The 19,083-nt window shown below is 39.0% G+C and overlaps 1 protein-coding gene across 1 annotated transcript; it reads right to left on the bottom strand.

Moving 5' to 3' along the window:
* Positions 1-443: 443 nt before the first annotated feature.
* Positions 444-5,646, bottom strand: LOC128354223 (uncharacterized). Its single transcript, XM_053314486.1, has 6 exons — positions 5,630-5,646; positions 4,636-4,784; positions 4,361-4,479; positions 1,800-4,027; positions 912-995; positions 444-549 (listed from the first exon to the last, which is right to left on the bottom strand). Exons 1-6 carry the CDS (start codon positions 5,644-5,646, stop codon positions 444-446), a joined length of 2,703 nt encoding a protein of 900 aa, XP_053170461.1.
* Between the last annotated feature and the right edge of the window lie 13,437 nt (positions 5,647-19,083).

Here is a 19,083-nt window from a genome sequence, read left to right as displayed (position 1 = left end):
TTCATTAAACAAAAATGATTAAAGTGATTAATAGTTATCTTGAAATTTGGAACACACAATAAAATCTGGAATCGTTAAAACAATGAAACCCTGAAACGAAAATAAAACAAGGAGTACATGAACACACAGAAGCCTCTGAGTTTCATCCGCAGACAGCAGGTGATACGCATCTGCCTCAGTTTAACACTCAGACACATCACGCCTCCCACTATCTGACTCCCTGATTCATTAAACTAAATACTTTTGCTTACAGACCTGAGGTCTCCTCCTCCTCGTCATCATCCTCCAGGGAGAGGTCATCCAGCCCAAGACGCTGTATCCACTCCTCAAAGCCTCGATAATCATAATATCTCATTGTCACATTATTGTTAACATTTGTGTCAACAGTTGTACACACCTGGGGTGCTTGAATGACGGATTTAGTGGTCTTCTTCACCATCAGCTTAATCAGCCAACTCATACAGGCACAGAGGAGGATGAGGAGGAGAATGATGACCAGCAGTGTAGTCAAAAGCTTGATCAGGTTGGACCCCCATGGCCCGAAGATACCTGAAAAATCTCCAAAATTAAACCCATGGTTAACATGTACTTCCTTTATACCTAATGCAGTTTCATGTGCCATATTTGTTGCTACTGAGCTTCAAAAAATGAATTACTCCGTCCTTGCATTCAGAGTCTATTACCTGGTTTGTTTCTCCAGGGCTCTCCCGCAGAGGGCACCCCCTCTTTGAGGACTCTGTAACTACGACTGTATCATGAGCAGAGAAGCCTCCCTGCTCTCCATCTCCTGAAACTTTCAGACCTGTAACTTGGCCCAGTCCACCTAGCAGGAGTGAAAATATGAGTAATCGTCTGATTACCTGCAATTGACCTGCACATCCTCTCCGGCAGCTGGGGGGGCAAGTCTGTACCTTGTGGCATGAATCCATTCTGCCTTTCCTTCAACCTTTAAAGCTGTCCTGGTTGTCAGCAGCACCTGGTACGGTCCTTTCCACCTAGGAGACAAAGACACTTTTTCCAGAGATTTGATTAGTACATAGTCACCCTCCTTAAAAGGATGAATTGGTTCCTCTGATGGTTTGGGGAGCCTTTCGGATACCTGCAAATGATATTTTCTCAAAATCTCTGTTAGTTTTTTCACATAATCAGTCATGAACTCATCCGTCCAGAGCAAGGTAGTTTTGTGTGGAGTTAAAGGGGGGCTTGTCCCTGTGGACATTGGCCTCCCCATCAACACTTCATGAGGACTAAGTCCTGTGGTTGCGTTTGGTGCACTTCGAATTGAATACAACACCAGAGGTAGGGCGTCAGGCCATTTCAGACCCGTCGCCATTACCGTTTTAGTCAGTCTTTCTTTGATAGTTGCATTCATCCTTTCAACTTGTCCTGAACTTTGTGGGTGATAAGGAACATGTAACTGCCACTTGAATCCTAAGATAGCTGACAGTCCCTTTGTGATGTGTGATACAAAAGCTGGACATCTGTCACTATCTATTCCCTGTGGCACCCCAAATCTTGGGATTACTTCCCTTAGAAGACATTTCACAACAGTTCTGGCATCTTCTTTCCTGGTTGGGAAGCATTCAACCCACTTTGAAAATCGATCAGTTATGACTAACAAATACTTGTAGCCTCGACAACTGGGCATATGTGCAAAATCTATTTGCATATTTACAAATGGACCTGATGGGGGTTCTAAATGGTCATGTCGCACAGTGCTGTTCTGTTTTCTGGTCTGTTGGCATATCAAGCAACTTTCAACAAGAGTTTGTGAGACCTGTGTGATACCCGGTGCAAACCATTGTGAGCGAATAACATCATTGATCACCCCTCTTCCGACATGTGCTGGTCCGTGTGTAACACGTGCCAGAACATGTAGGAGAGCTCGAGGACAAACTGGTCGACCATCAGGGTGGAGCCACAAGCTAGACTCCGCATCAACTGTACAACCTTTTCTCAACCAAAGACTACGCTCCTTATCATCAGCGTGATTTTGCAACATCACGACATCATTAACGGAGGGTAGTGAAAATGGATGGACAGGCTGTGTGGAGGCACACTGACGTACCATGGAGGAAGAGGAAGTTGCTGCTTGTTTGGCTGCGAAATCAGCCATTGCATTTCCTCGTGAAACAGGATCATTTTCCTGACTGTGAGCAGCACATTTCACAATTGCAAGCTGGAACGGGCGCATAATGGCGTCTAGCAGGTCATTTACCAACGTGTGATGTTGTAATGGCTTGCCAGACGATGACACAAACCCTCTGATTTTCCATAATTGACCGAAATCATGAGCTACACCAAAAGCATATCGTGAATCTGTGTAGATGGTGGCAGTTTTACCAGAAGCGATAATACAGGCCCTAGTGAGAGCATATAGTTCTGCTGCCTGCGCTGAAGTGCCAGGAGGCAGAGCTCGTGCTTCTAAAACCTCCCAATCATTTACTACTGCATAGCCCGCTAGGTGAACATTGTCAGATGGTCTGCTAGCTGACCCATCAGTGTAAAGAATCATCTCAGAGTTAGGTATTGGTGTCTGCAATAGGTCTGGCCTTGGTGATGTACACATATCAATAGTAGCAATGCAATCATGCTCAATTTCAGTTGTGTCAATCAGTGGAAGGAGAGTGGCTGGATTTAAGGGGGGTGAGCGCTTTAAAGTTATGTGTGGGCTGGAAAGGATAGTTGCCTCATAACCTGAACGTCTAGCTGCTGTCATGTGTTGAGTAGCTGATGTGTTTAAAATGTGTAATACTGCATGCGGAACGTGCACGACACAGTCATGAGCCAGTACAATGGGAGCGGACTTATCAAGCAGAATAGCAACTGCAGCCACCGCTCTCAGGCAACCCGGCATACCAAGGACTACAGGGGTCAGTCGAGACGAATAGTACGCAACAGGACGGTAGTGAGACCCATGTTTTTGTACTAGAATGCCTGTAGCAAAGCCTTCTCTCTCATGTACGTGTAGATGGAACGGCTGATGATAGTCCGGCAATCCTAATGCTGGAGCCATGGTGAGAGCATGCTTTAAGTTCTGAAAAGCTTTTTGCATGTCATCAGTCCATTGAACTGCAGTGGGAGCTGACTGTAGTGTGGCTGCTCGCAATACAGAGTCCATAGCCGCATACTCATAAATCCAGTGTCTGCAATAGTTCGCCATCCCTAAGAATGAAAGCATGCCCTTCTTAGTTCTGGGGGGAGGCATGTTGACCAGCAGTTTCACCCTTTCTGGTGATAGGAGGCGCTGTCCATCCTTCAGGAGGTGACCCAAATATGTGACCTCAGATCGGCAAAATTGCAGTTTGGGCAGTGATGCTCTATGTCCACACTCAGCTAACCTCTGCAGGAGCAAGATTGAATCAGTTCGACAAGCTTCCTCGGATGGAGAGGCTATCAAAAGATCATCTGCGTACTGCAGAAGTGTTGAACCCCCTGGGAAGTGGAGGTCATCAAGGTCTCTTTTTACCGCTGCTGCGTACACTGTTGGACTCTCAACATAACCCTGTGGCAAACGCCGCCATGTATACTGTTTGCCTTTGAACGTGAATGCAAACAGATACTGGCTATCTGGATGCAACGGTATAGAGAAAAAAGCTGAACATAGATCAATGACTGTGTAGTGGGTTGAATTGGATGGTAACGAGGCTAAAATCGAATTAGTGTCTGGCACAATGGGAGCTGTGGGCACGACAATATTATTAATAGCCTGCAAATCTTGCACAAATCTCCATTCAGCTGGACGATTTGGTTTCGGGATGGGCAAAATGGGTGTGTTGCATGGACTGGAAGTTTGCACCAGTACATTTTGATCCAATAGAGATTGAATAACTGTTTCAATTCCAGTAATGGCTCTATGAGGCAAGTTGTACTGTCTGATAGCCGGCAATGTGACATTTGGTTTGAGTGTGACTTTATGAGGTGGAGCCGAATTCACAAAACCTACATGATTTTTATGTTTTGCCCATAAATATGAGGGAACCTCTGATAACTCTGATGGAGGCCCATATTCTGCAGGGTGAGGTGGCTGAAACAAAACAAATGTGCTCTCTGGTAACTGAGTGTTCTCACTTAATGATAACAAATACAGTTCCTCGCCCAAGTGTATTATTGTTTGGTTTTGAGAGGCTGTTACAGCTCCTCTCAGTGCTTGGCATCGAGCCACCATTTTACCAAGATGTTTTGCCTCTTTTCCGGGCGCAACAGCAACAGTGATGTGTGGAAATGAATCTTTAACATCAAACAGTGTATGTTGTGTGTCAGACAGTCGGATTGGAATAGCGCACCCCTGCGGACCAACAAACAAACATTGCTCACTCTCCAACCCCTCTTGTTTGTTTAGGAAATCATTAGCCAATACCTTATACTGTTCCAAAGGGTTAAAGGCTGCCGTGCAATGACACGTCAGGAGAGGCCTCATGGCAGACATCAATGATGCACATGCTGGTGATGTTGTGGCAATTTTCTGAATGTTGGGCACTGTGAACATAGAAGACATGTTAAAATTTGGCAATGTCCAACAGTACAAACAATCAACAGAGGATTGCAAAAACTGAAATGCTTGGGCTGCTCTGTGATCAGGTAGAGTTAAAAACAGTCCTTCAGGGGTGCAGTGAATTGTTGCATGTAGCTTACAAAGCAAATCTCGCCCCATGAGGTTAATTGGGCTCTTTTCAGATATCAGAAAAGAGTGCTGTACATTTGTGCCTTCTACGCTTATCTCAGCTTGATGTGATAATGGCTCTTCATTAGGAATGCCAGAGACTCCGACTGTTGTGATAAATCTAGAGGTCGGAGTGCACACATGCTCAGAAGATTTTACTGTGGAGATAGTTGCTCCACTGTCCACCAAAATATCAACATTATTACCATTAACTTGAACTGACATCATTGGATCCTCAGAGGAATTTTTGGAAATTTGAATAGTTGCAGCTTGAATGTGAATTGGTTGTTCTGATCCTATCTCTCCATGGCCTCCCTATGCTTGATTGTAATATGTCTGCAATGTGTGCGCAGCCGGCTGAGGTGTGTGTGTGTTAGGAGGAGGAGGATGGGGAGGAGGAGAGTAAGGGTTCGGCTGTTGAGAATATTGGGGCGCCTGTTGGGGTTCGTATGTGAGGCGAAGCTGGTTTGGATTTATGGGATTACTTTGACACTCTTTGGCCCAGTGTCCCTTTCTTCCACATCTGCGACAATTTGATTTCTTTTTGTTGTACTTTCTGTGTGTGGGCTGCTCTCCACTCTGATATGGTGCCTGTTGCACCATCTGTTTAGACCTAGAAGTGGATTTTTCAGTAGTGAAAATACCACTCCTGTACATATCCATCAGCTTGCCTTTTGTTGTTTTCCAACCTATTCTTTGCCAATCTGGGGCTGACAGTTTGTATGCTGTGGAAATTTGTGGTTTCATATTTTGCAGCAAAATGTGAATGGCAAAGAGAGCATTCTCCTCTCGTTTCATTCCAGCATTATTATCCCACACTTGCATAAATCGCTGAAGAAATTCAGGCACATCCTCATTAAGACCTTGAACACAGTCAACCACTTCTGAGAAATCACACTGCGTTTTAGCACATTTTGTTATTGCTGTTTTAGCTTCATTGTTCATCCAAACACTCATAGGTCTGACTTGCGGCCACTGGCCATCCTCCGTTGCATCAGGGAAAACAAATTCATCCTTACACAGAGGCCAATGAGTGCCATATGTAAATTCAAGCAACATTTGGACATCAGGTATCAGACCGTTATACACCTTACATGTTTGAGACAACCACAGCCAGTACTTCTCAGCCTGTGCTATTGGATTTGGAGACTTTCTGGCTAAATCCAAAATTTCAGCAGGTGTCCATGGTTTGCAAACAGCTGTCTCCCCAATCATTATTTTAGGAGCATTAAGGAAACCTGACCCTGTGTCAGCCTGTTGTCTCTGTCTAGTAACTCTGGGTGATGTATTTGTCTGTTCCACATTTTCACTGGTGTTTCTTACTGTTTGACAGTCTCTCTGTCTTCTAAATTTTGTTGAATCAATTTGTGTGGTTTTAGACTCCAAACTACCACCTGCGCTGGACGTATCATGCCCATTTTTATCACTTTACAACATCAGATAAAACATACGATTTCAACAGCATCTAGGACTCCAACTCCTCTTTTACAATAGCAGCAGTGTTGGTTTGAAGCTTAGAATATACGTGTATACACAAAATTACCGGCGCCAAGGCTCAAACCGAGCCATGTTTCCCAAAGGACACAGAGCAGATAGTCCGCAATCTTGATTTAAGCGAGGTAGAGCCAATTACTATCCCCGAAAACGTCTTTTCTTACAGCTTAAATCTCATGCGGGTCCCTCTGTGTCGAGCTCAGCCCGAAGCTGGCCCAGAAACCAAAAACAGCCACAATGTGGCCCTACGAGGGGTCGAAAACACCCACCCCTCCTGACCCTCCAACACCACACACTCTGCTATTACAACCAATCGTTGTCAATCACACTGATTCGGATACAGTATCCATGTTTTAGTCAAATGGATATGTCTGTGATCAGTGCCAATTGATGGGCTTTCTTACTTTTGTCAGTTTGCAAAATTAAAATCAAAAAGGTTCTTTTATTTTGATCTCGTCAAACAACGACATGGTAAGGCATAAATTCATAAAATTTGCACTTACCCAGTCGTTGTTATGTTGAGATCCTGTTCCGGTGACGCCAGTTTGATAGTGATTTTAATTATGCAGCCCATATAACAATGGAGGGAGTAGACAGGAGTCCTCAGATGTCTTGTATTGAAAAGGTTTATTTTCTTGGCCAAGGAGAAATGAGCGAATGATCAGTACACATTACATGCTACTGACGCTTCCTTCATATTCTGAAGCTTCTCTCCTCCGGGATAGACTTTAAACCACACAGATAATGCCCAAGGTTGAGTCATGCCCAAATATGGACAGATCCAACACATCTACAATATACAGAATTTAGTGTACTGGTCTATAGACAAAACATTGCTTAGACAACACTCAGGACCTTTGTCCTACATCCAACACTATATCAAAACTCTTGACTGCAGTTGCCTCTACTCCATTCAGGGAAAACAGTCAAACACATATCTGACCTCGGCTGCTATAGCAACACTATCAGAATGCCTCCTGTTTTCCCCAAAAGGAGCAGACTCACTGTTTACCACTATCTCAAGGGGAGACAGTGTCTGTACTCAAGATTTGGTGAGGCCTTGCGATGACCGCAAAGCCTAGTTTGACCCAGTGCATATTAATGATGGAAAATTCCCTAACAGTAATCATTTAGTGTTATAAAATTAACCTGGGTGCCATCACTCACATAATGACCTTTGACCTGAGAAAATCATGATTTTCACATGTAAGGGTTTCAGTAGGCGGATGCTTTTCATTTCTAATTTCTAGTCATTTCTTCATATTAATTGAGTCAAAGGTCTTCCAAATCAACCATCACTACAGTACTGTGACAAATAGATAGATAGATAGATAGATAGATAGATAGATAGATAGATAGATAGATAGATAGATAGATACATCGATAGATAGATAGATAGATAGATAGATAGATAGATAGATAGATAGATACATAGATAGATACATAGATAGATATATAGATAGATAGATAGATATAGAGAGAGATAGATAGATAGATAGATACATACATCGATAGATAGATAGATAGATAGATAGATAGATAGATAGATAGATAGATAGATAGATAGATAGATACATAGATAGATATATAGATAGATAGATAGATATAGAGAGAGATAGATAGATAGATAGATAGATACATCGATAGATACACATTTATGTTTGTGTGTGTCTGTGTGTGTGTGAAGGTCTGCCAGGTGCCTTTCAAAGTACAGATTTGAGAATTAGTAATCATTTAGTGTTATAAAATTAACCTGGGTGCCATCACTCACATAATGACCTTTGACCTGAGAAAATCATGATTTTCACATGTAAGGGTTTCAGTAGGCGGATGATTTTCATTTCTAATTTCTAGTCATTTCTTCATATTAATTGAGTCAAAGGTCTTCCAAATCAACCATCACTACAGTACTGTGACAAATAGATAGATAGATAGATATAGAGAGAGATAGATAGATAGATATATAGATAGATAGATAGATTGATAGATATATCGATAGATAGATACATCGATAGATAGAGCGATAGATCGATAGACAGATAGATAGATACATAGATAGATAGATAGATAGATAGATAGATAGATAGATAGATAGATAGATAGATAGATAGATAGATACATTGATAGATAGATAGATACACATTTATGTTTGTGTGTGTTTGTGTGTGTGTGAAGGTCTGCCAGGTGCCTTTCAAAGTACAGATTTGAGAATTAGTAATCATTTAGTGTTATAAAATTAACCTGGCTGCCATCACTCACATAATGACCTTTGACCTGAGAAAATCATGATTTTCATATGTAAGGGTTTCAGTAGGCGGATGCTTTTCATTTCTAATTTCTAGTCATTTCTTCATATTAATTGAGTCAAAGGTCTTCCAAATCAACCATCACTACAGTACTGTGACAAATAGATAGATAGATAGATAGATAGATAGATAGATAGATAGATAGATAGATAGATAGATACATCGATAGATAGATAGATAGATAGATAGATAGATAGATAGATAGATAGATAGATAGATAGATAGATACATAGATAGATACATAGATAGATATATAGATAGATAGATAGATATAGAGAGAGATAGATAGATAGATAGATACATACATCGATAGATAGATAGATACACATTTATGTTTGTGTGTGTCTGTGTGTGTGTGAAGGTCTGCCAGGTCATGATTTTAGATAGATAGATAGATACATCGATAGATAGATAGATAGATAGATAGATAGATAGATAGATAGATAGATAGATAGATAGATAGATAGATAGATAGATACATAGATAGATACATAGATAGATATATAGATAGATAGATAGATATAGAGAGAGATAGATAGATAGATAGATAGATAGATACATCGATAGATAGATAGATACACATTTATGTTTGTGTGTGTCTGTGTGTCAGTGAAGGTCTGCCAGGTGCCTTTCAAAGTACAGATTTGAGAATTAGTAATCATTTAGTGTTATAAAATTAACCTGGGTGCCATCACTCACATAATGACCTTTGACCTGAGAAAATCATGATTTTCACATGTAAGGGTTTCAGTAGGCGGATGCTTTTCATTTCTAATTTCTAGTCATTTCTTCATATTAATTGAGTCAAAGGTCTTCCAAATCAACCATCACTACAGTACTGTGACAAATAGATAGATAGATAGATAGATAGATAGATAGATAGATAGATAGATAGATAGATAGATACATCGATAGATAGATGCACATTTATGTTTGTGTGTGTCTGTGTGTGTGTGAAGGTCTGCCAGGTGCCTTTCAAAGTAATGATTTGAGAATTAATAATCATTTAGTCTAATGAAATTAAGATAGATAGATACATAGATAGATACATAGATAGATAGATGGATAGATAGATAGATTGATAGATAGATAGATATAGAGACAGATAGATAGATAGATAGATAGATCGATACATCGATAGATAGATCGATAGATCGATAGACAGATAGATAGATACATAATAGATAGATAGATAGATAGATAGATAGATAGATACATCGATAGATAGATAGATAGATAGATACATCGATAGATAGATCGATAGATCGATAGACAGATAGATAGATACATAGATAGATAGATAGATAGATAGATAGATACATCGATAGATACATCGATAGATACACATTTATGTTTGTGTGTGTCTGTGTGTGTGTGAAGGTCTGCCAGGTGCCTTTCAAAGTACAGATTTGAGAATTAGTAATCATTTAGTGTTATAAAATTAACCTGGGTGCCATCACTCACATAATGACCTTTGACCTGAGAAAATCATGATTTTCACATGTAAGGGTTTCAGTAGGCGGATGCTTTTCATTTCTAATTTCTAGTCATTTCTTCATATTAATTGAGTCAAAGGTCTTCCAAATCAACCATCACTACAGTACTGTGACAAATAGATAGATAGATAGATAGATAGATAGATAGATAGATAGATAGATAGATAGATAGATAGATAGATAGATAGATACATCGATAGATAGATAGATAGATAGATAGATAGATAGATAGATAGATAGATAGATAGATAGATAGATAGATACATAGATAGATATATAGATAGATAGATAGATATAGAGAGAGATAGATAGATACATACATCGATAGATAGATAGATACACATTTATGTTTGTGTGTGTCTGTGTGTGTGTGAAGGTCTGCCAGGTCATGATTTTAGATAGATAGATAGATACATCGATAGATAGATAGATAGATAGATAGATAGATAGATAGATAGATAGATAGATAGATAGATAGATACATAGATAGATACATAGATAGATATATAGATAGATAGATAGATATAGAGAGAGATAGATAGATAGATAGATAGATAGATACATCGATAGATAGATAGATACACATTTATGTTTGTGTGTGTCTGTGTGTCAGTGAAGGTCTGCCAGGTGCCTTTCAAAGTACAGATTTGAGAATTAGTAATCATTTAGTGTTATAAAATTAACCTGGGTGCCATCACTCACATAATGACCTTTGACCTGAGAAAATCATGATTTTCACATGTAAGGGTTTCAGTAGGCGGATGCTTTTCATTTCTAATTTCTAGTCATTTCTTCATATTAATTGAGTCAAAGGTCTTCCAAATCAACCATCACTACAGTACTGTGACAAATAGATAGATAGATAGATAGATAGATAGATAGATAGATAGATAGATAGATAGATAGATAGATAGATAGATAGATAGATAGATAGATAGATAGATAGATAGATAGATAGATAGATAGATAGATAGATAGATAGGTAGATAAATACTTATGTTTGTGTGTGTCTGTGTGTGTGTGAAGGTCTGCCAAGTGCCTTTCAAAGTAATGATTTGATAATTAATAATCATTTAGTCTAATGAAATTAAGATAGATAGATAGATAGATAGATAGATAGATAGATAGATAGATAGATAGATAGATAGATAGATAGATAGATAGATAGATAGATACATCAATAGATAAATGCACATTTATGTTTGTGTGTGTCTGTGTGTGTGTGAAGGTCTGCCAGGTGCCTTTCAAAGTAATGATTTGATAATTAATAATCATTTAGTCTAATGAAATTAAGATAGATAGATACATAGATAGATACATAGATAGATAGATGGATAGATAGATAGATTGATAGATAGATAGATATGGAGACAGATAGATAGATAGATAGATAGATAGATCGATACATCGATAGATAGATAGATCGATACATCGATAGATAGATCGATAGATAGATAGATAGATAGATAGATAGATAGATAGATAGATAGATAGATAGATAGATAGATAGATCGATAGATCGATAGATAGATCGATAGATCGATAGATCGATAGATCGATCGATAGATAGATAGATAGTGTTGGAATTATTGTATATAAGTTATCTCATATTTACCCCTTTCTATAATCATTCAACTTTATAGTATACAAGCATGCTGTTTTAAAGTTGTTTTTCAGGGCCTTTGACAAACTTGTGACCCTGCTCAGGAAGTCCTGGAAGTGTGTGACCATCATGGATCAACTTGTGACTCTGATCAGAAAATCTTTAAAGTGTGTGTGACCGACTTGTGACCCCCACTCCTTAGAGCAAAAATGACTATGTAAATTAGGGAAATCCTGAAACCAATAAATAGAAAGGGTTCGGCAAGGTTTGCTCAGAGCGGGTTGGAGATTGTATACTGAGCAAGTCTCTGTCCGTTCTCCTTGCAAGTAGAAACTCTAATCTTGTTGTCTTCTCTCCTTTGTCTGATATTTTAAGTGTTTTAGGTTGCCTGAACCTGACATTAACTTGGTCCTTCGAGCCGGATACCAACAGACTTAAGGATCCCAGCAGGCTGGTAGACCCCAGGAAGACCGTGGCCACGGCAAATTATAAAGATCCTTTTCCAGGACTGGTTTTTTGCCCGCCTGTTGGGATCTGAAGGTTGACGGTAGTCAGAGAGGAGAAAGACAACAGTGGTGAGTTAGAGTTTGTTAAACACAAGCGATTGACTGAGGGTCTTTGCGCGTTGTGATAAAAACCCTGAGAATACTAGTCACTATCAGGTAAACGAGGGACGACGGAGTCCGACAAATTCCGTGTAAAGTGAAATAGGCCTAGTGGACAACGGTGTCCTGTAAGACTCAGTGAAACGTACGTGAGTGAATGAGAGTGTGAGTGGAAATGAAATACCTTGTATCTTCATTTCATACCAAAATAGTAGGATTGTAAACAGCAAACCTCTTGTGGATGCAAAGGCAAGAATTCTCCACTCGAAAGAGTTGAAGTGAGAATTACCACAACAGGAAATTTTCTTGCTGTCCTACTAACAAGAAACCAGTTCTTAGAACACCCTAGGTGTTGAATAACTGGACTAAAATTACTAAAATGGGGAAGAAGTGAGTAAACTAAAAAGTAAGAAATAGACTCAAAAGATTGGAAATATGTTGAAACCCAGGATCCTGGTAAAATTAAGGACGTACGGATAGAGATACTAAGAGAAGCAACTAAAAGATACTAAAATGTAATAAATATTAAAACTTGGGGAGACGTCCCTAGAACATAGAAAATAGAGAAGTATAATCTTTGTACAAAGTAATGAGTATACGTAAGGAAGGAGAATAATATAATAATGAAATAAACTAGTTGGAAATTGTTAAAACTCAGTAATGAGATATATATATATATATAATTTTTTAAGAAATAAGCCTGTCAAGAAAAGCACAAATAGGAAGTTACCATGAAAAAGTAAGAATTAAGAAAGCATAAAGTAGAGTGAGGGTAAGTAGGAGTGTAGGCAAAGATGCCCGAAGGAGTATTGTGTTGTTGGCGTTGCAGTAAAAAAGGACACTTAACTAGAAAATGTCCATTGAAGAAATAGACAGTTGATGTTTCAAAGAAAAGAGGATGATGAAACAGGGCCAGTTAAGTGAAGGGAAGTTAGAGATAAGGAAGAAGGTGAAGATGTACAGCAGATTTGGATATGACTGTGTTGGGGCCTGATTGGCATTATGTGAGAGGGGATTGGAGTCCCCTAAATAACAATAATGTGGTGTTGGCACATGCTGATAGTGAATTGACTACTCGGGTAAGACGCCTTATTGATAGAGTTACTCAACGCTTTAGGTGAAGAGCAAATTATGTGGAGATAGGAAGAAGTTGAGCAGAAGGAGGAGCAAGAAGAGGAGGAGCAGGAAGGGGAGATTATAGACAGAACATAAACCCTTTCTATTGTTGGAGTTGCAGTAAAGAAGCCAAAGATTGTCCAGAAAGAAAGTATAATTCAGCCTGACTAGGCCAAGAATGGCAGGCAAAGTGTTATCAGGAGAGTGAACAGGATAAGATAAATGGAGACCTTTTAAATTTACAAGATTTACTCTCAATGGATGATGTGAAACCTGAAGTAAGATTGTTGGTAAATGGAAAATTTATTACGTTTTTGTGTGACACAGGAGCTTGCAGAACTACCTGTAGGGAAGGTGTACCACAGGTTAAAATTAATGGCAATGTTGTAGTAGTAAGATCTGCGAGCGGGAAGTTAACTGAAGTTGAAGAGTCTGAGCCAGTGTGGCTATGAGATCCAGATGGCTTGTCTTGCCATCTATCAATTCTGATGTTTGCAGAATGACCAGTTAACCTCCTTGGGAGAGATGTGTTGTTGTTATTAGGATTGGCTTTGGTGCCTATGCGAGAAGGGCGAATTGTAGTTAAAAGAGAAAGCAGAACTACAGAAGGGAGACTTTTTCGTTCTCTGAGGGATAGGACTATCACACTATTTCTATTCCCTCGATGTTCCTAATAAACCACCCCATGAGACCGCAGATGCTAAAGTATTTACTGTAGTGGATATCAGTAATGCGTTTTTCTCTGTACCTATAGATAAAAATAGTCAATATTGGTTCGCATTCACCTTTGGAGGCAAAAGATACACTTATACTACATTGCCTCAAGGTTATTGTGAAAGTCCAACTATCTATTCTCAAGTAATGAGTGCAAGCATGGCTAAGTTTCAACCCCTAAGGGGAAGTCAAGTTTTAATATATGTAGATGACGTGTTATTAGCCTCCCCTGATTTGAAAACATGTAAAAAAGACACTTTAGCTTTATTAAAGTATTTGGCTGAAGAAGGCCATAAAGTAAGCAAAAGTAAACTCCAAATGTGTAAAATGCAAGTTAAATATTTAGGAAGAACAATAATGGAGAACAGAAAGACTGCAATTCTCCAAGCTCCAAAACCCTTAATAGAAAAGCAGATGATGTCATTTCTGGGGTTGACAAACTATTGCAGAAATTGGGTACCAAACTATGCTGAAATAACGGCACCGTTAAATAAATTGATGTATGAGAAAGACCTTAAAATGACATCTTAGCTAAAATGGACTGAAGAAGCTGAAAAAGCTTTCTGTGAAGTAAAGCAAGTGTTAGTGTCCAGTACAGCACTAGCATTGCCAAACTATAACAAACCATTCATTCAGATGGTTGACTGTAAAGGTCATTTTATGACCTCTGTATTGGCACAACAATATGGAGATAAGATGAAGCCTATAGCTTATTTTTCATCAAAGCTAGATAGTGTAGCTTGTGCACTACCACATTGTGTAAGAGCAGTGATAGCAGCATCCATGGCTGTGGAAACAAGTACAATTACCAAGAAAAAATAGCAGTATGCAAATGTGCAGAACACACATATGGTACTGATAAAGTTTCTCTAGGAAACGCATTTGCAGATAAAACCGCGAAAGCAGCTGCGGCAGGTCAAATCAATATATTGACCTTAGAAGAACAAACACATTTAGATGATACCACACTAAAAGACATGCAACAACAAAGTCCATAATCTAAAAAAAGCATTTGGGAAAAGAATGAGCTAAATTACAAAATGACATCTATGTATGACCAAATAATAAACCTGTCCTACCAAAGAATCTCTATAAATGGGCAGCAAAATTGAGCCATGGTGTAAACACATGTCTCAACAGGAGGGATATTGGGACAGATACATCAATACTTTACCACTTATGGATTCAACTCTTATTCAAAAAATTTTTGTAGAGCATGTTTGACCAGTGCTAAACATAATCCACAAGGTAATTTGAGACCACGTAGAGGGCGTTTCCCAACACCTCAGTATCCGTTTCAAATTATCCATATGGATTTTATAGAGTTAAACCAAAGTGAAGGGAAAAAGTATTGTTTGGTCATAATAGATGCATTTTCAAAATGGATTGAACTTTTCCCAACCAAGAATCCAGACGCTTTGACGGTAGCAAAAAGCACTATGTAAGGATATTATTCCTAGGTATGGCATTCCTGAGAAGATATATAGTGATAATGGAACCCATTTTGTTAACCAAGTGGTTAAAAAGATTGGTGTAATGTTCCACATAGATTTAAAAAATCATTGTGCATACCACCCTCAAAGTGCAGGATTAGTAGAAAGGATGAATGGAACAATTAAGAATAGGCTGAAGAAATGTATGGAGGAAACAGGCAGATTATGGACACAATGTTTAGACCTGGAAAAATTGTATATTGATATTACTACTGGGTTAACACCATATGAAATATTATTTGGAAGAACTTATAGATTACCTCAATTTAAGAATCAATGGGAAATAGATGAAGAGGCAAATATAGCTGACTACATGAGAAACATGCTGGGAAAACAAAAACAGAAACAAACTGATGAAAATTCTTCTGTTTCCCAGCAGGAAATCCAATTAGTGGAATCAGGAGATTGGGTGCTAATATGAAGCATAAAAAAGAAACACTGGCACTCACCAAAGTGGGAAGGGCTGTATCAGGTACTAATAATAACCCCACAGTATTAAAAATAGCAGAAAGATCAACTTGGACCTATTTAACATATTGCAAAAAGATCATTTCGACTGAAGACTCCGACAGGGGAGGTGAGCCAAAGACCGATAATAGGGTGGACCTGGACATTTAGAGTTCAGGTACACCTGAAAGTCAGTGAAGATCTTACAAGCCACCAAACCTAGTAGAGGAGGTCTTTCGGTCAAAATGACTTCAAGATGGTTGTGTGTTGCAATTCGGTGTTGGTTCCTATTCCTATTAATAATTCTGATCTTTCTGTTTTGGTATTTGTGGGAAGCACCTAAGCCTGATAGACCAATGAACACTGTCCAGACATGAAAAATGTCAAAAATGTCACTTATCACATAAATGAAACCAAGATGAAACTATTAATTCGTATTAAGAGAAATACTGCAGACGATGTGACGTGCGGAGAAGGCATACAGACTAAACATAACCCTTTAGTTTTCTGTTCTCCACAAAATCAAACTGCTTTGATAATAATTCCATATTCCGCACTTAGAAATGATGCCAATGACAAAGGGAAAAGCTGGGGAGCGGCATATGAATGGTATGCCACTATTGGTTACGGATGGGGAGCATTGATTGGAGAAACTGGGTACGATTGGTCAGATTGGTCAACATATGGAGCCATAGAAATGAGAGAAAAATTCAGTATGAACAAAACTAAGGATGGTTTAGTACTAAAATATCAGTCTGATAAATCTGAGTGTCAATCCATAAATCTGTGGGTATATTCCAGTGAAAGAGATCCAGAATTTAGAGCAGTTTTATGTTATGGAAGCCGAACTAAACCTGAAATGCCAAAAAGAACCTACAAGAAAGGAGGACAAATTCTGATGGCAAATAATGTGACAGTGGATGGATGGTTCCAAGTCACAATTGGTGTTTCTGGAACTAATAAAAATTGGTTGTTAATGGTAGAACAAGCTGCCAATATGACTAAGACTGATTGTGTAGTTTGCATGGGACCAAGACTGCTTTTGCAAATTGTCCTGGCAGTGATACCACAGGAGTGTGTGTGAGTGTGTTATAGACTTTATGAATAACACAAACCTCAGTAAAAATTGTAGTATTTGGGATTCAGTTTTCCCAGTCACAGTGGCAGAAAAGGAAAAGCCGTTGTTCTTCAAGAAAGTAGCTAGAGGTAATTTTTACGTGCATTAAAATGGAAAGAGGAGATGGTTTTAGGAGAGGAAACCCCCTAGGTAATCTTACTGCAACCTCATGTAGAAAACATATAAGAGTAAGTACAACTGGTTCTAAACCTAATGATTTCAAACCAGTGTCTTGAGGGGACATTTGGTGGTGGTGTGGAGACGAAAGACTTTTTGACAGGTTGCCTAGAAATGTGACTGGATATTGTGCATTAGTGACATTACTGTTACCAGTTTCAGTACTTCCTATGACGACTGAGGGACTGATCACTGAATCAGTTAAAATTTGTGTCACAACAGTGGTTTCTAAAGAAAAGATCCACTGCTTGGTTGACAGACAAAGATCCAACTTACATTGATGCTATCGGTGTTCCACGAGGTGTACCTAGTGAATATAAATTGGCTGATCAAGTTGCGGCAGGTTTTGAGTCCACCCTCTGTTGGTGGTGTACCATAAATAAAAACGTAGACAGGATTAACTACATTCATTACAATGTTCAAAAACTAGGAAATTGGACCCAGAGCGGATTTGAAGCTGTACATGGCCAACTGGCAGCAACTTCCCTTATGGCTTTTCAGAATAGAATAGCGCTGGATATGCTGTTGGCAGAAAAAGGTGGTGTATGTGCAATTTTTGGGGAAAAGTGTTGTACTTTTATCCCCAACAATACAGCTGCTGATGGCAGTCTGACTAAGGCCATTGAGGGCCTGCGTTCACTGAATGGTAAAATGAAAGACCATTCCGGTGTTGACACCACCTTGTGGGATTCATGGATGAATGCCTTTGGGAAGTACAGAGCTCTGGTATCTTCTGTCCTAGTCTCAATTGCAGTTTTTGCAGCGATTTTGACTTTGTGTGGCTGTTGTTGTATTCCCTGTCTCCGTGCGTTAATTAATAGACTAATCACTACTGCCATTACACCCGTGGATAGTCGATATGCTCAGATGTATCCTTTACTTGGACATGATGATAATGATAATGATGATCCTGAGGATATTCTACCTGATCTGTTCCCGATTTCGTCTAATGTTGATTCTGATTGGTAAACAGTAAAAAGTAAACAAATAACTCTGAGTGTAAACCTATTTGTTCTCATAAAAATGATCTTACAATTGAACATCTTTTGAAGTGGTTGATATAAGTGAAAGGAGAAGATGAGCAAATATGTGATAAACAGGAGGGAAATGTTGGAATTATTGTATATAAGTTATCTCATATTTACCCCTTTCTATAATCATTCAACTTTATAGTATACAAGCATGCTGTTTTAAAGTTGTTTTAAAGGGCCTTTGACAAACTTGTGACCCTGCTCAGGAAGTCCTGGAAGTGTGTGACCATCATGGATCAACTTGTGACTCTGATCAGAAAATTGTGTGTGACCGACTTGTGACCCCCACTCCTTAGAGCAAAAATGACTATGTAAATTAGGGAAATCCTGAAACCAATAAAAAGAAAGGGTTCGGCAAGGTTTGCTCAGAGCGGGTTGGAGATTGTATACTGAGCAAGTCTCTGTCCGTTCTCCTTGCAAGTAGAAACTCTAATCTTGTTGTCTTCTCTCCTTTGTCTGATATTTTAAGTGTTTTAGGTTGCCTGAACCTGACAGATAGATAGATCTATCTGTATTGCAGTCTGTAGTTGTGTATAATGTGTGTGTATTGCAGTGTGTATTTGTGTATTTGTGTATAGTGTGTAGTTGTGGAGTTGTTTGTAGTTGTGGGTTAGGGTTACAATTAACTTTTTATGGCTTAATTCGTCTGTTCTCAGCAAATTAATGCAACTAATCACTGAATCACCTATTCTCGTTGGACATACACTAAAACACTCAGATATTTCAGAATTCATCACATTGAACTAATTGTGTAGTTGTGTATATTGTGTGTGTGTGTGTGTGTGTGTGTATTGCAGTGTGTAGTTGTATAGTTGTGTATA

Source organism: Scomber japonicus, chromosome 24 (genome assembly GCF_027409825.1).
Source record: "Scomber japonicus isolate fScoJap1 chromosome 24, fScoJap1.pri, whole genome shotgun sequence".
NCBI classification, from domain to species: domain Eukaryota; kingdom Metazoa; phylum Chordata; class Actinopteri; order Scombriformes; family Scombridae; genus Scomber; species Scomber japonicus.
Note: the sequence above shows the minus strand (reverse complement) of the source record. Positions and strands in the feature narration are given on the sequence as shown.

Bases quoted from the DNA above. Each gene is read 5' to 3' on its own strand.
- LOC128354223 (XM_053314486.1), bottom strand. The intron at 4,480-4,635 runs GTAAGCTACATG...CTATGTTCACAG, and splicing joins CATGGGGCGAGATTTGCTTT to TGCCCAACATTCAGAAAATT. The intron at 550-911 runs GTACAGACTTGC...GAGATTTTTCAG, and splicing joins GAATGGATTCATGCCACAAG to GTATCTTCGGGCCATGGGGG.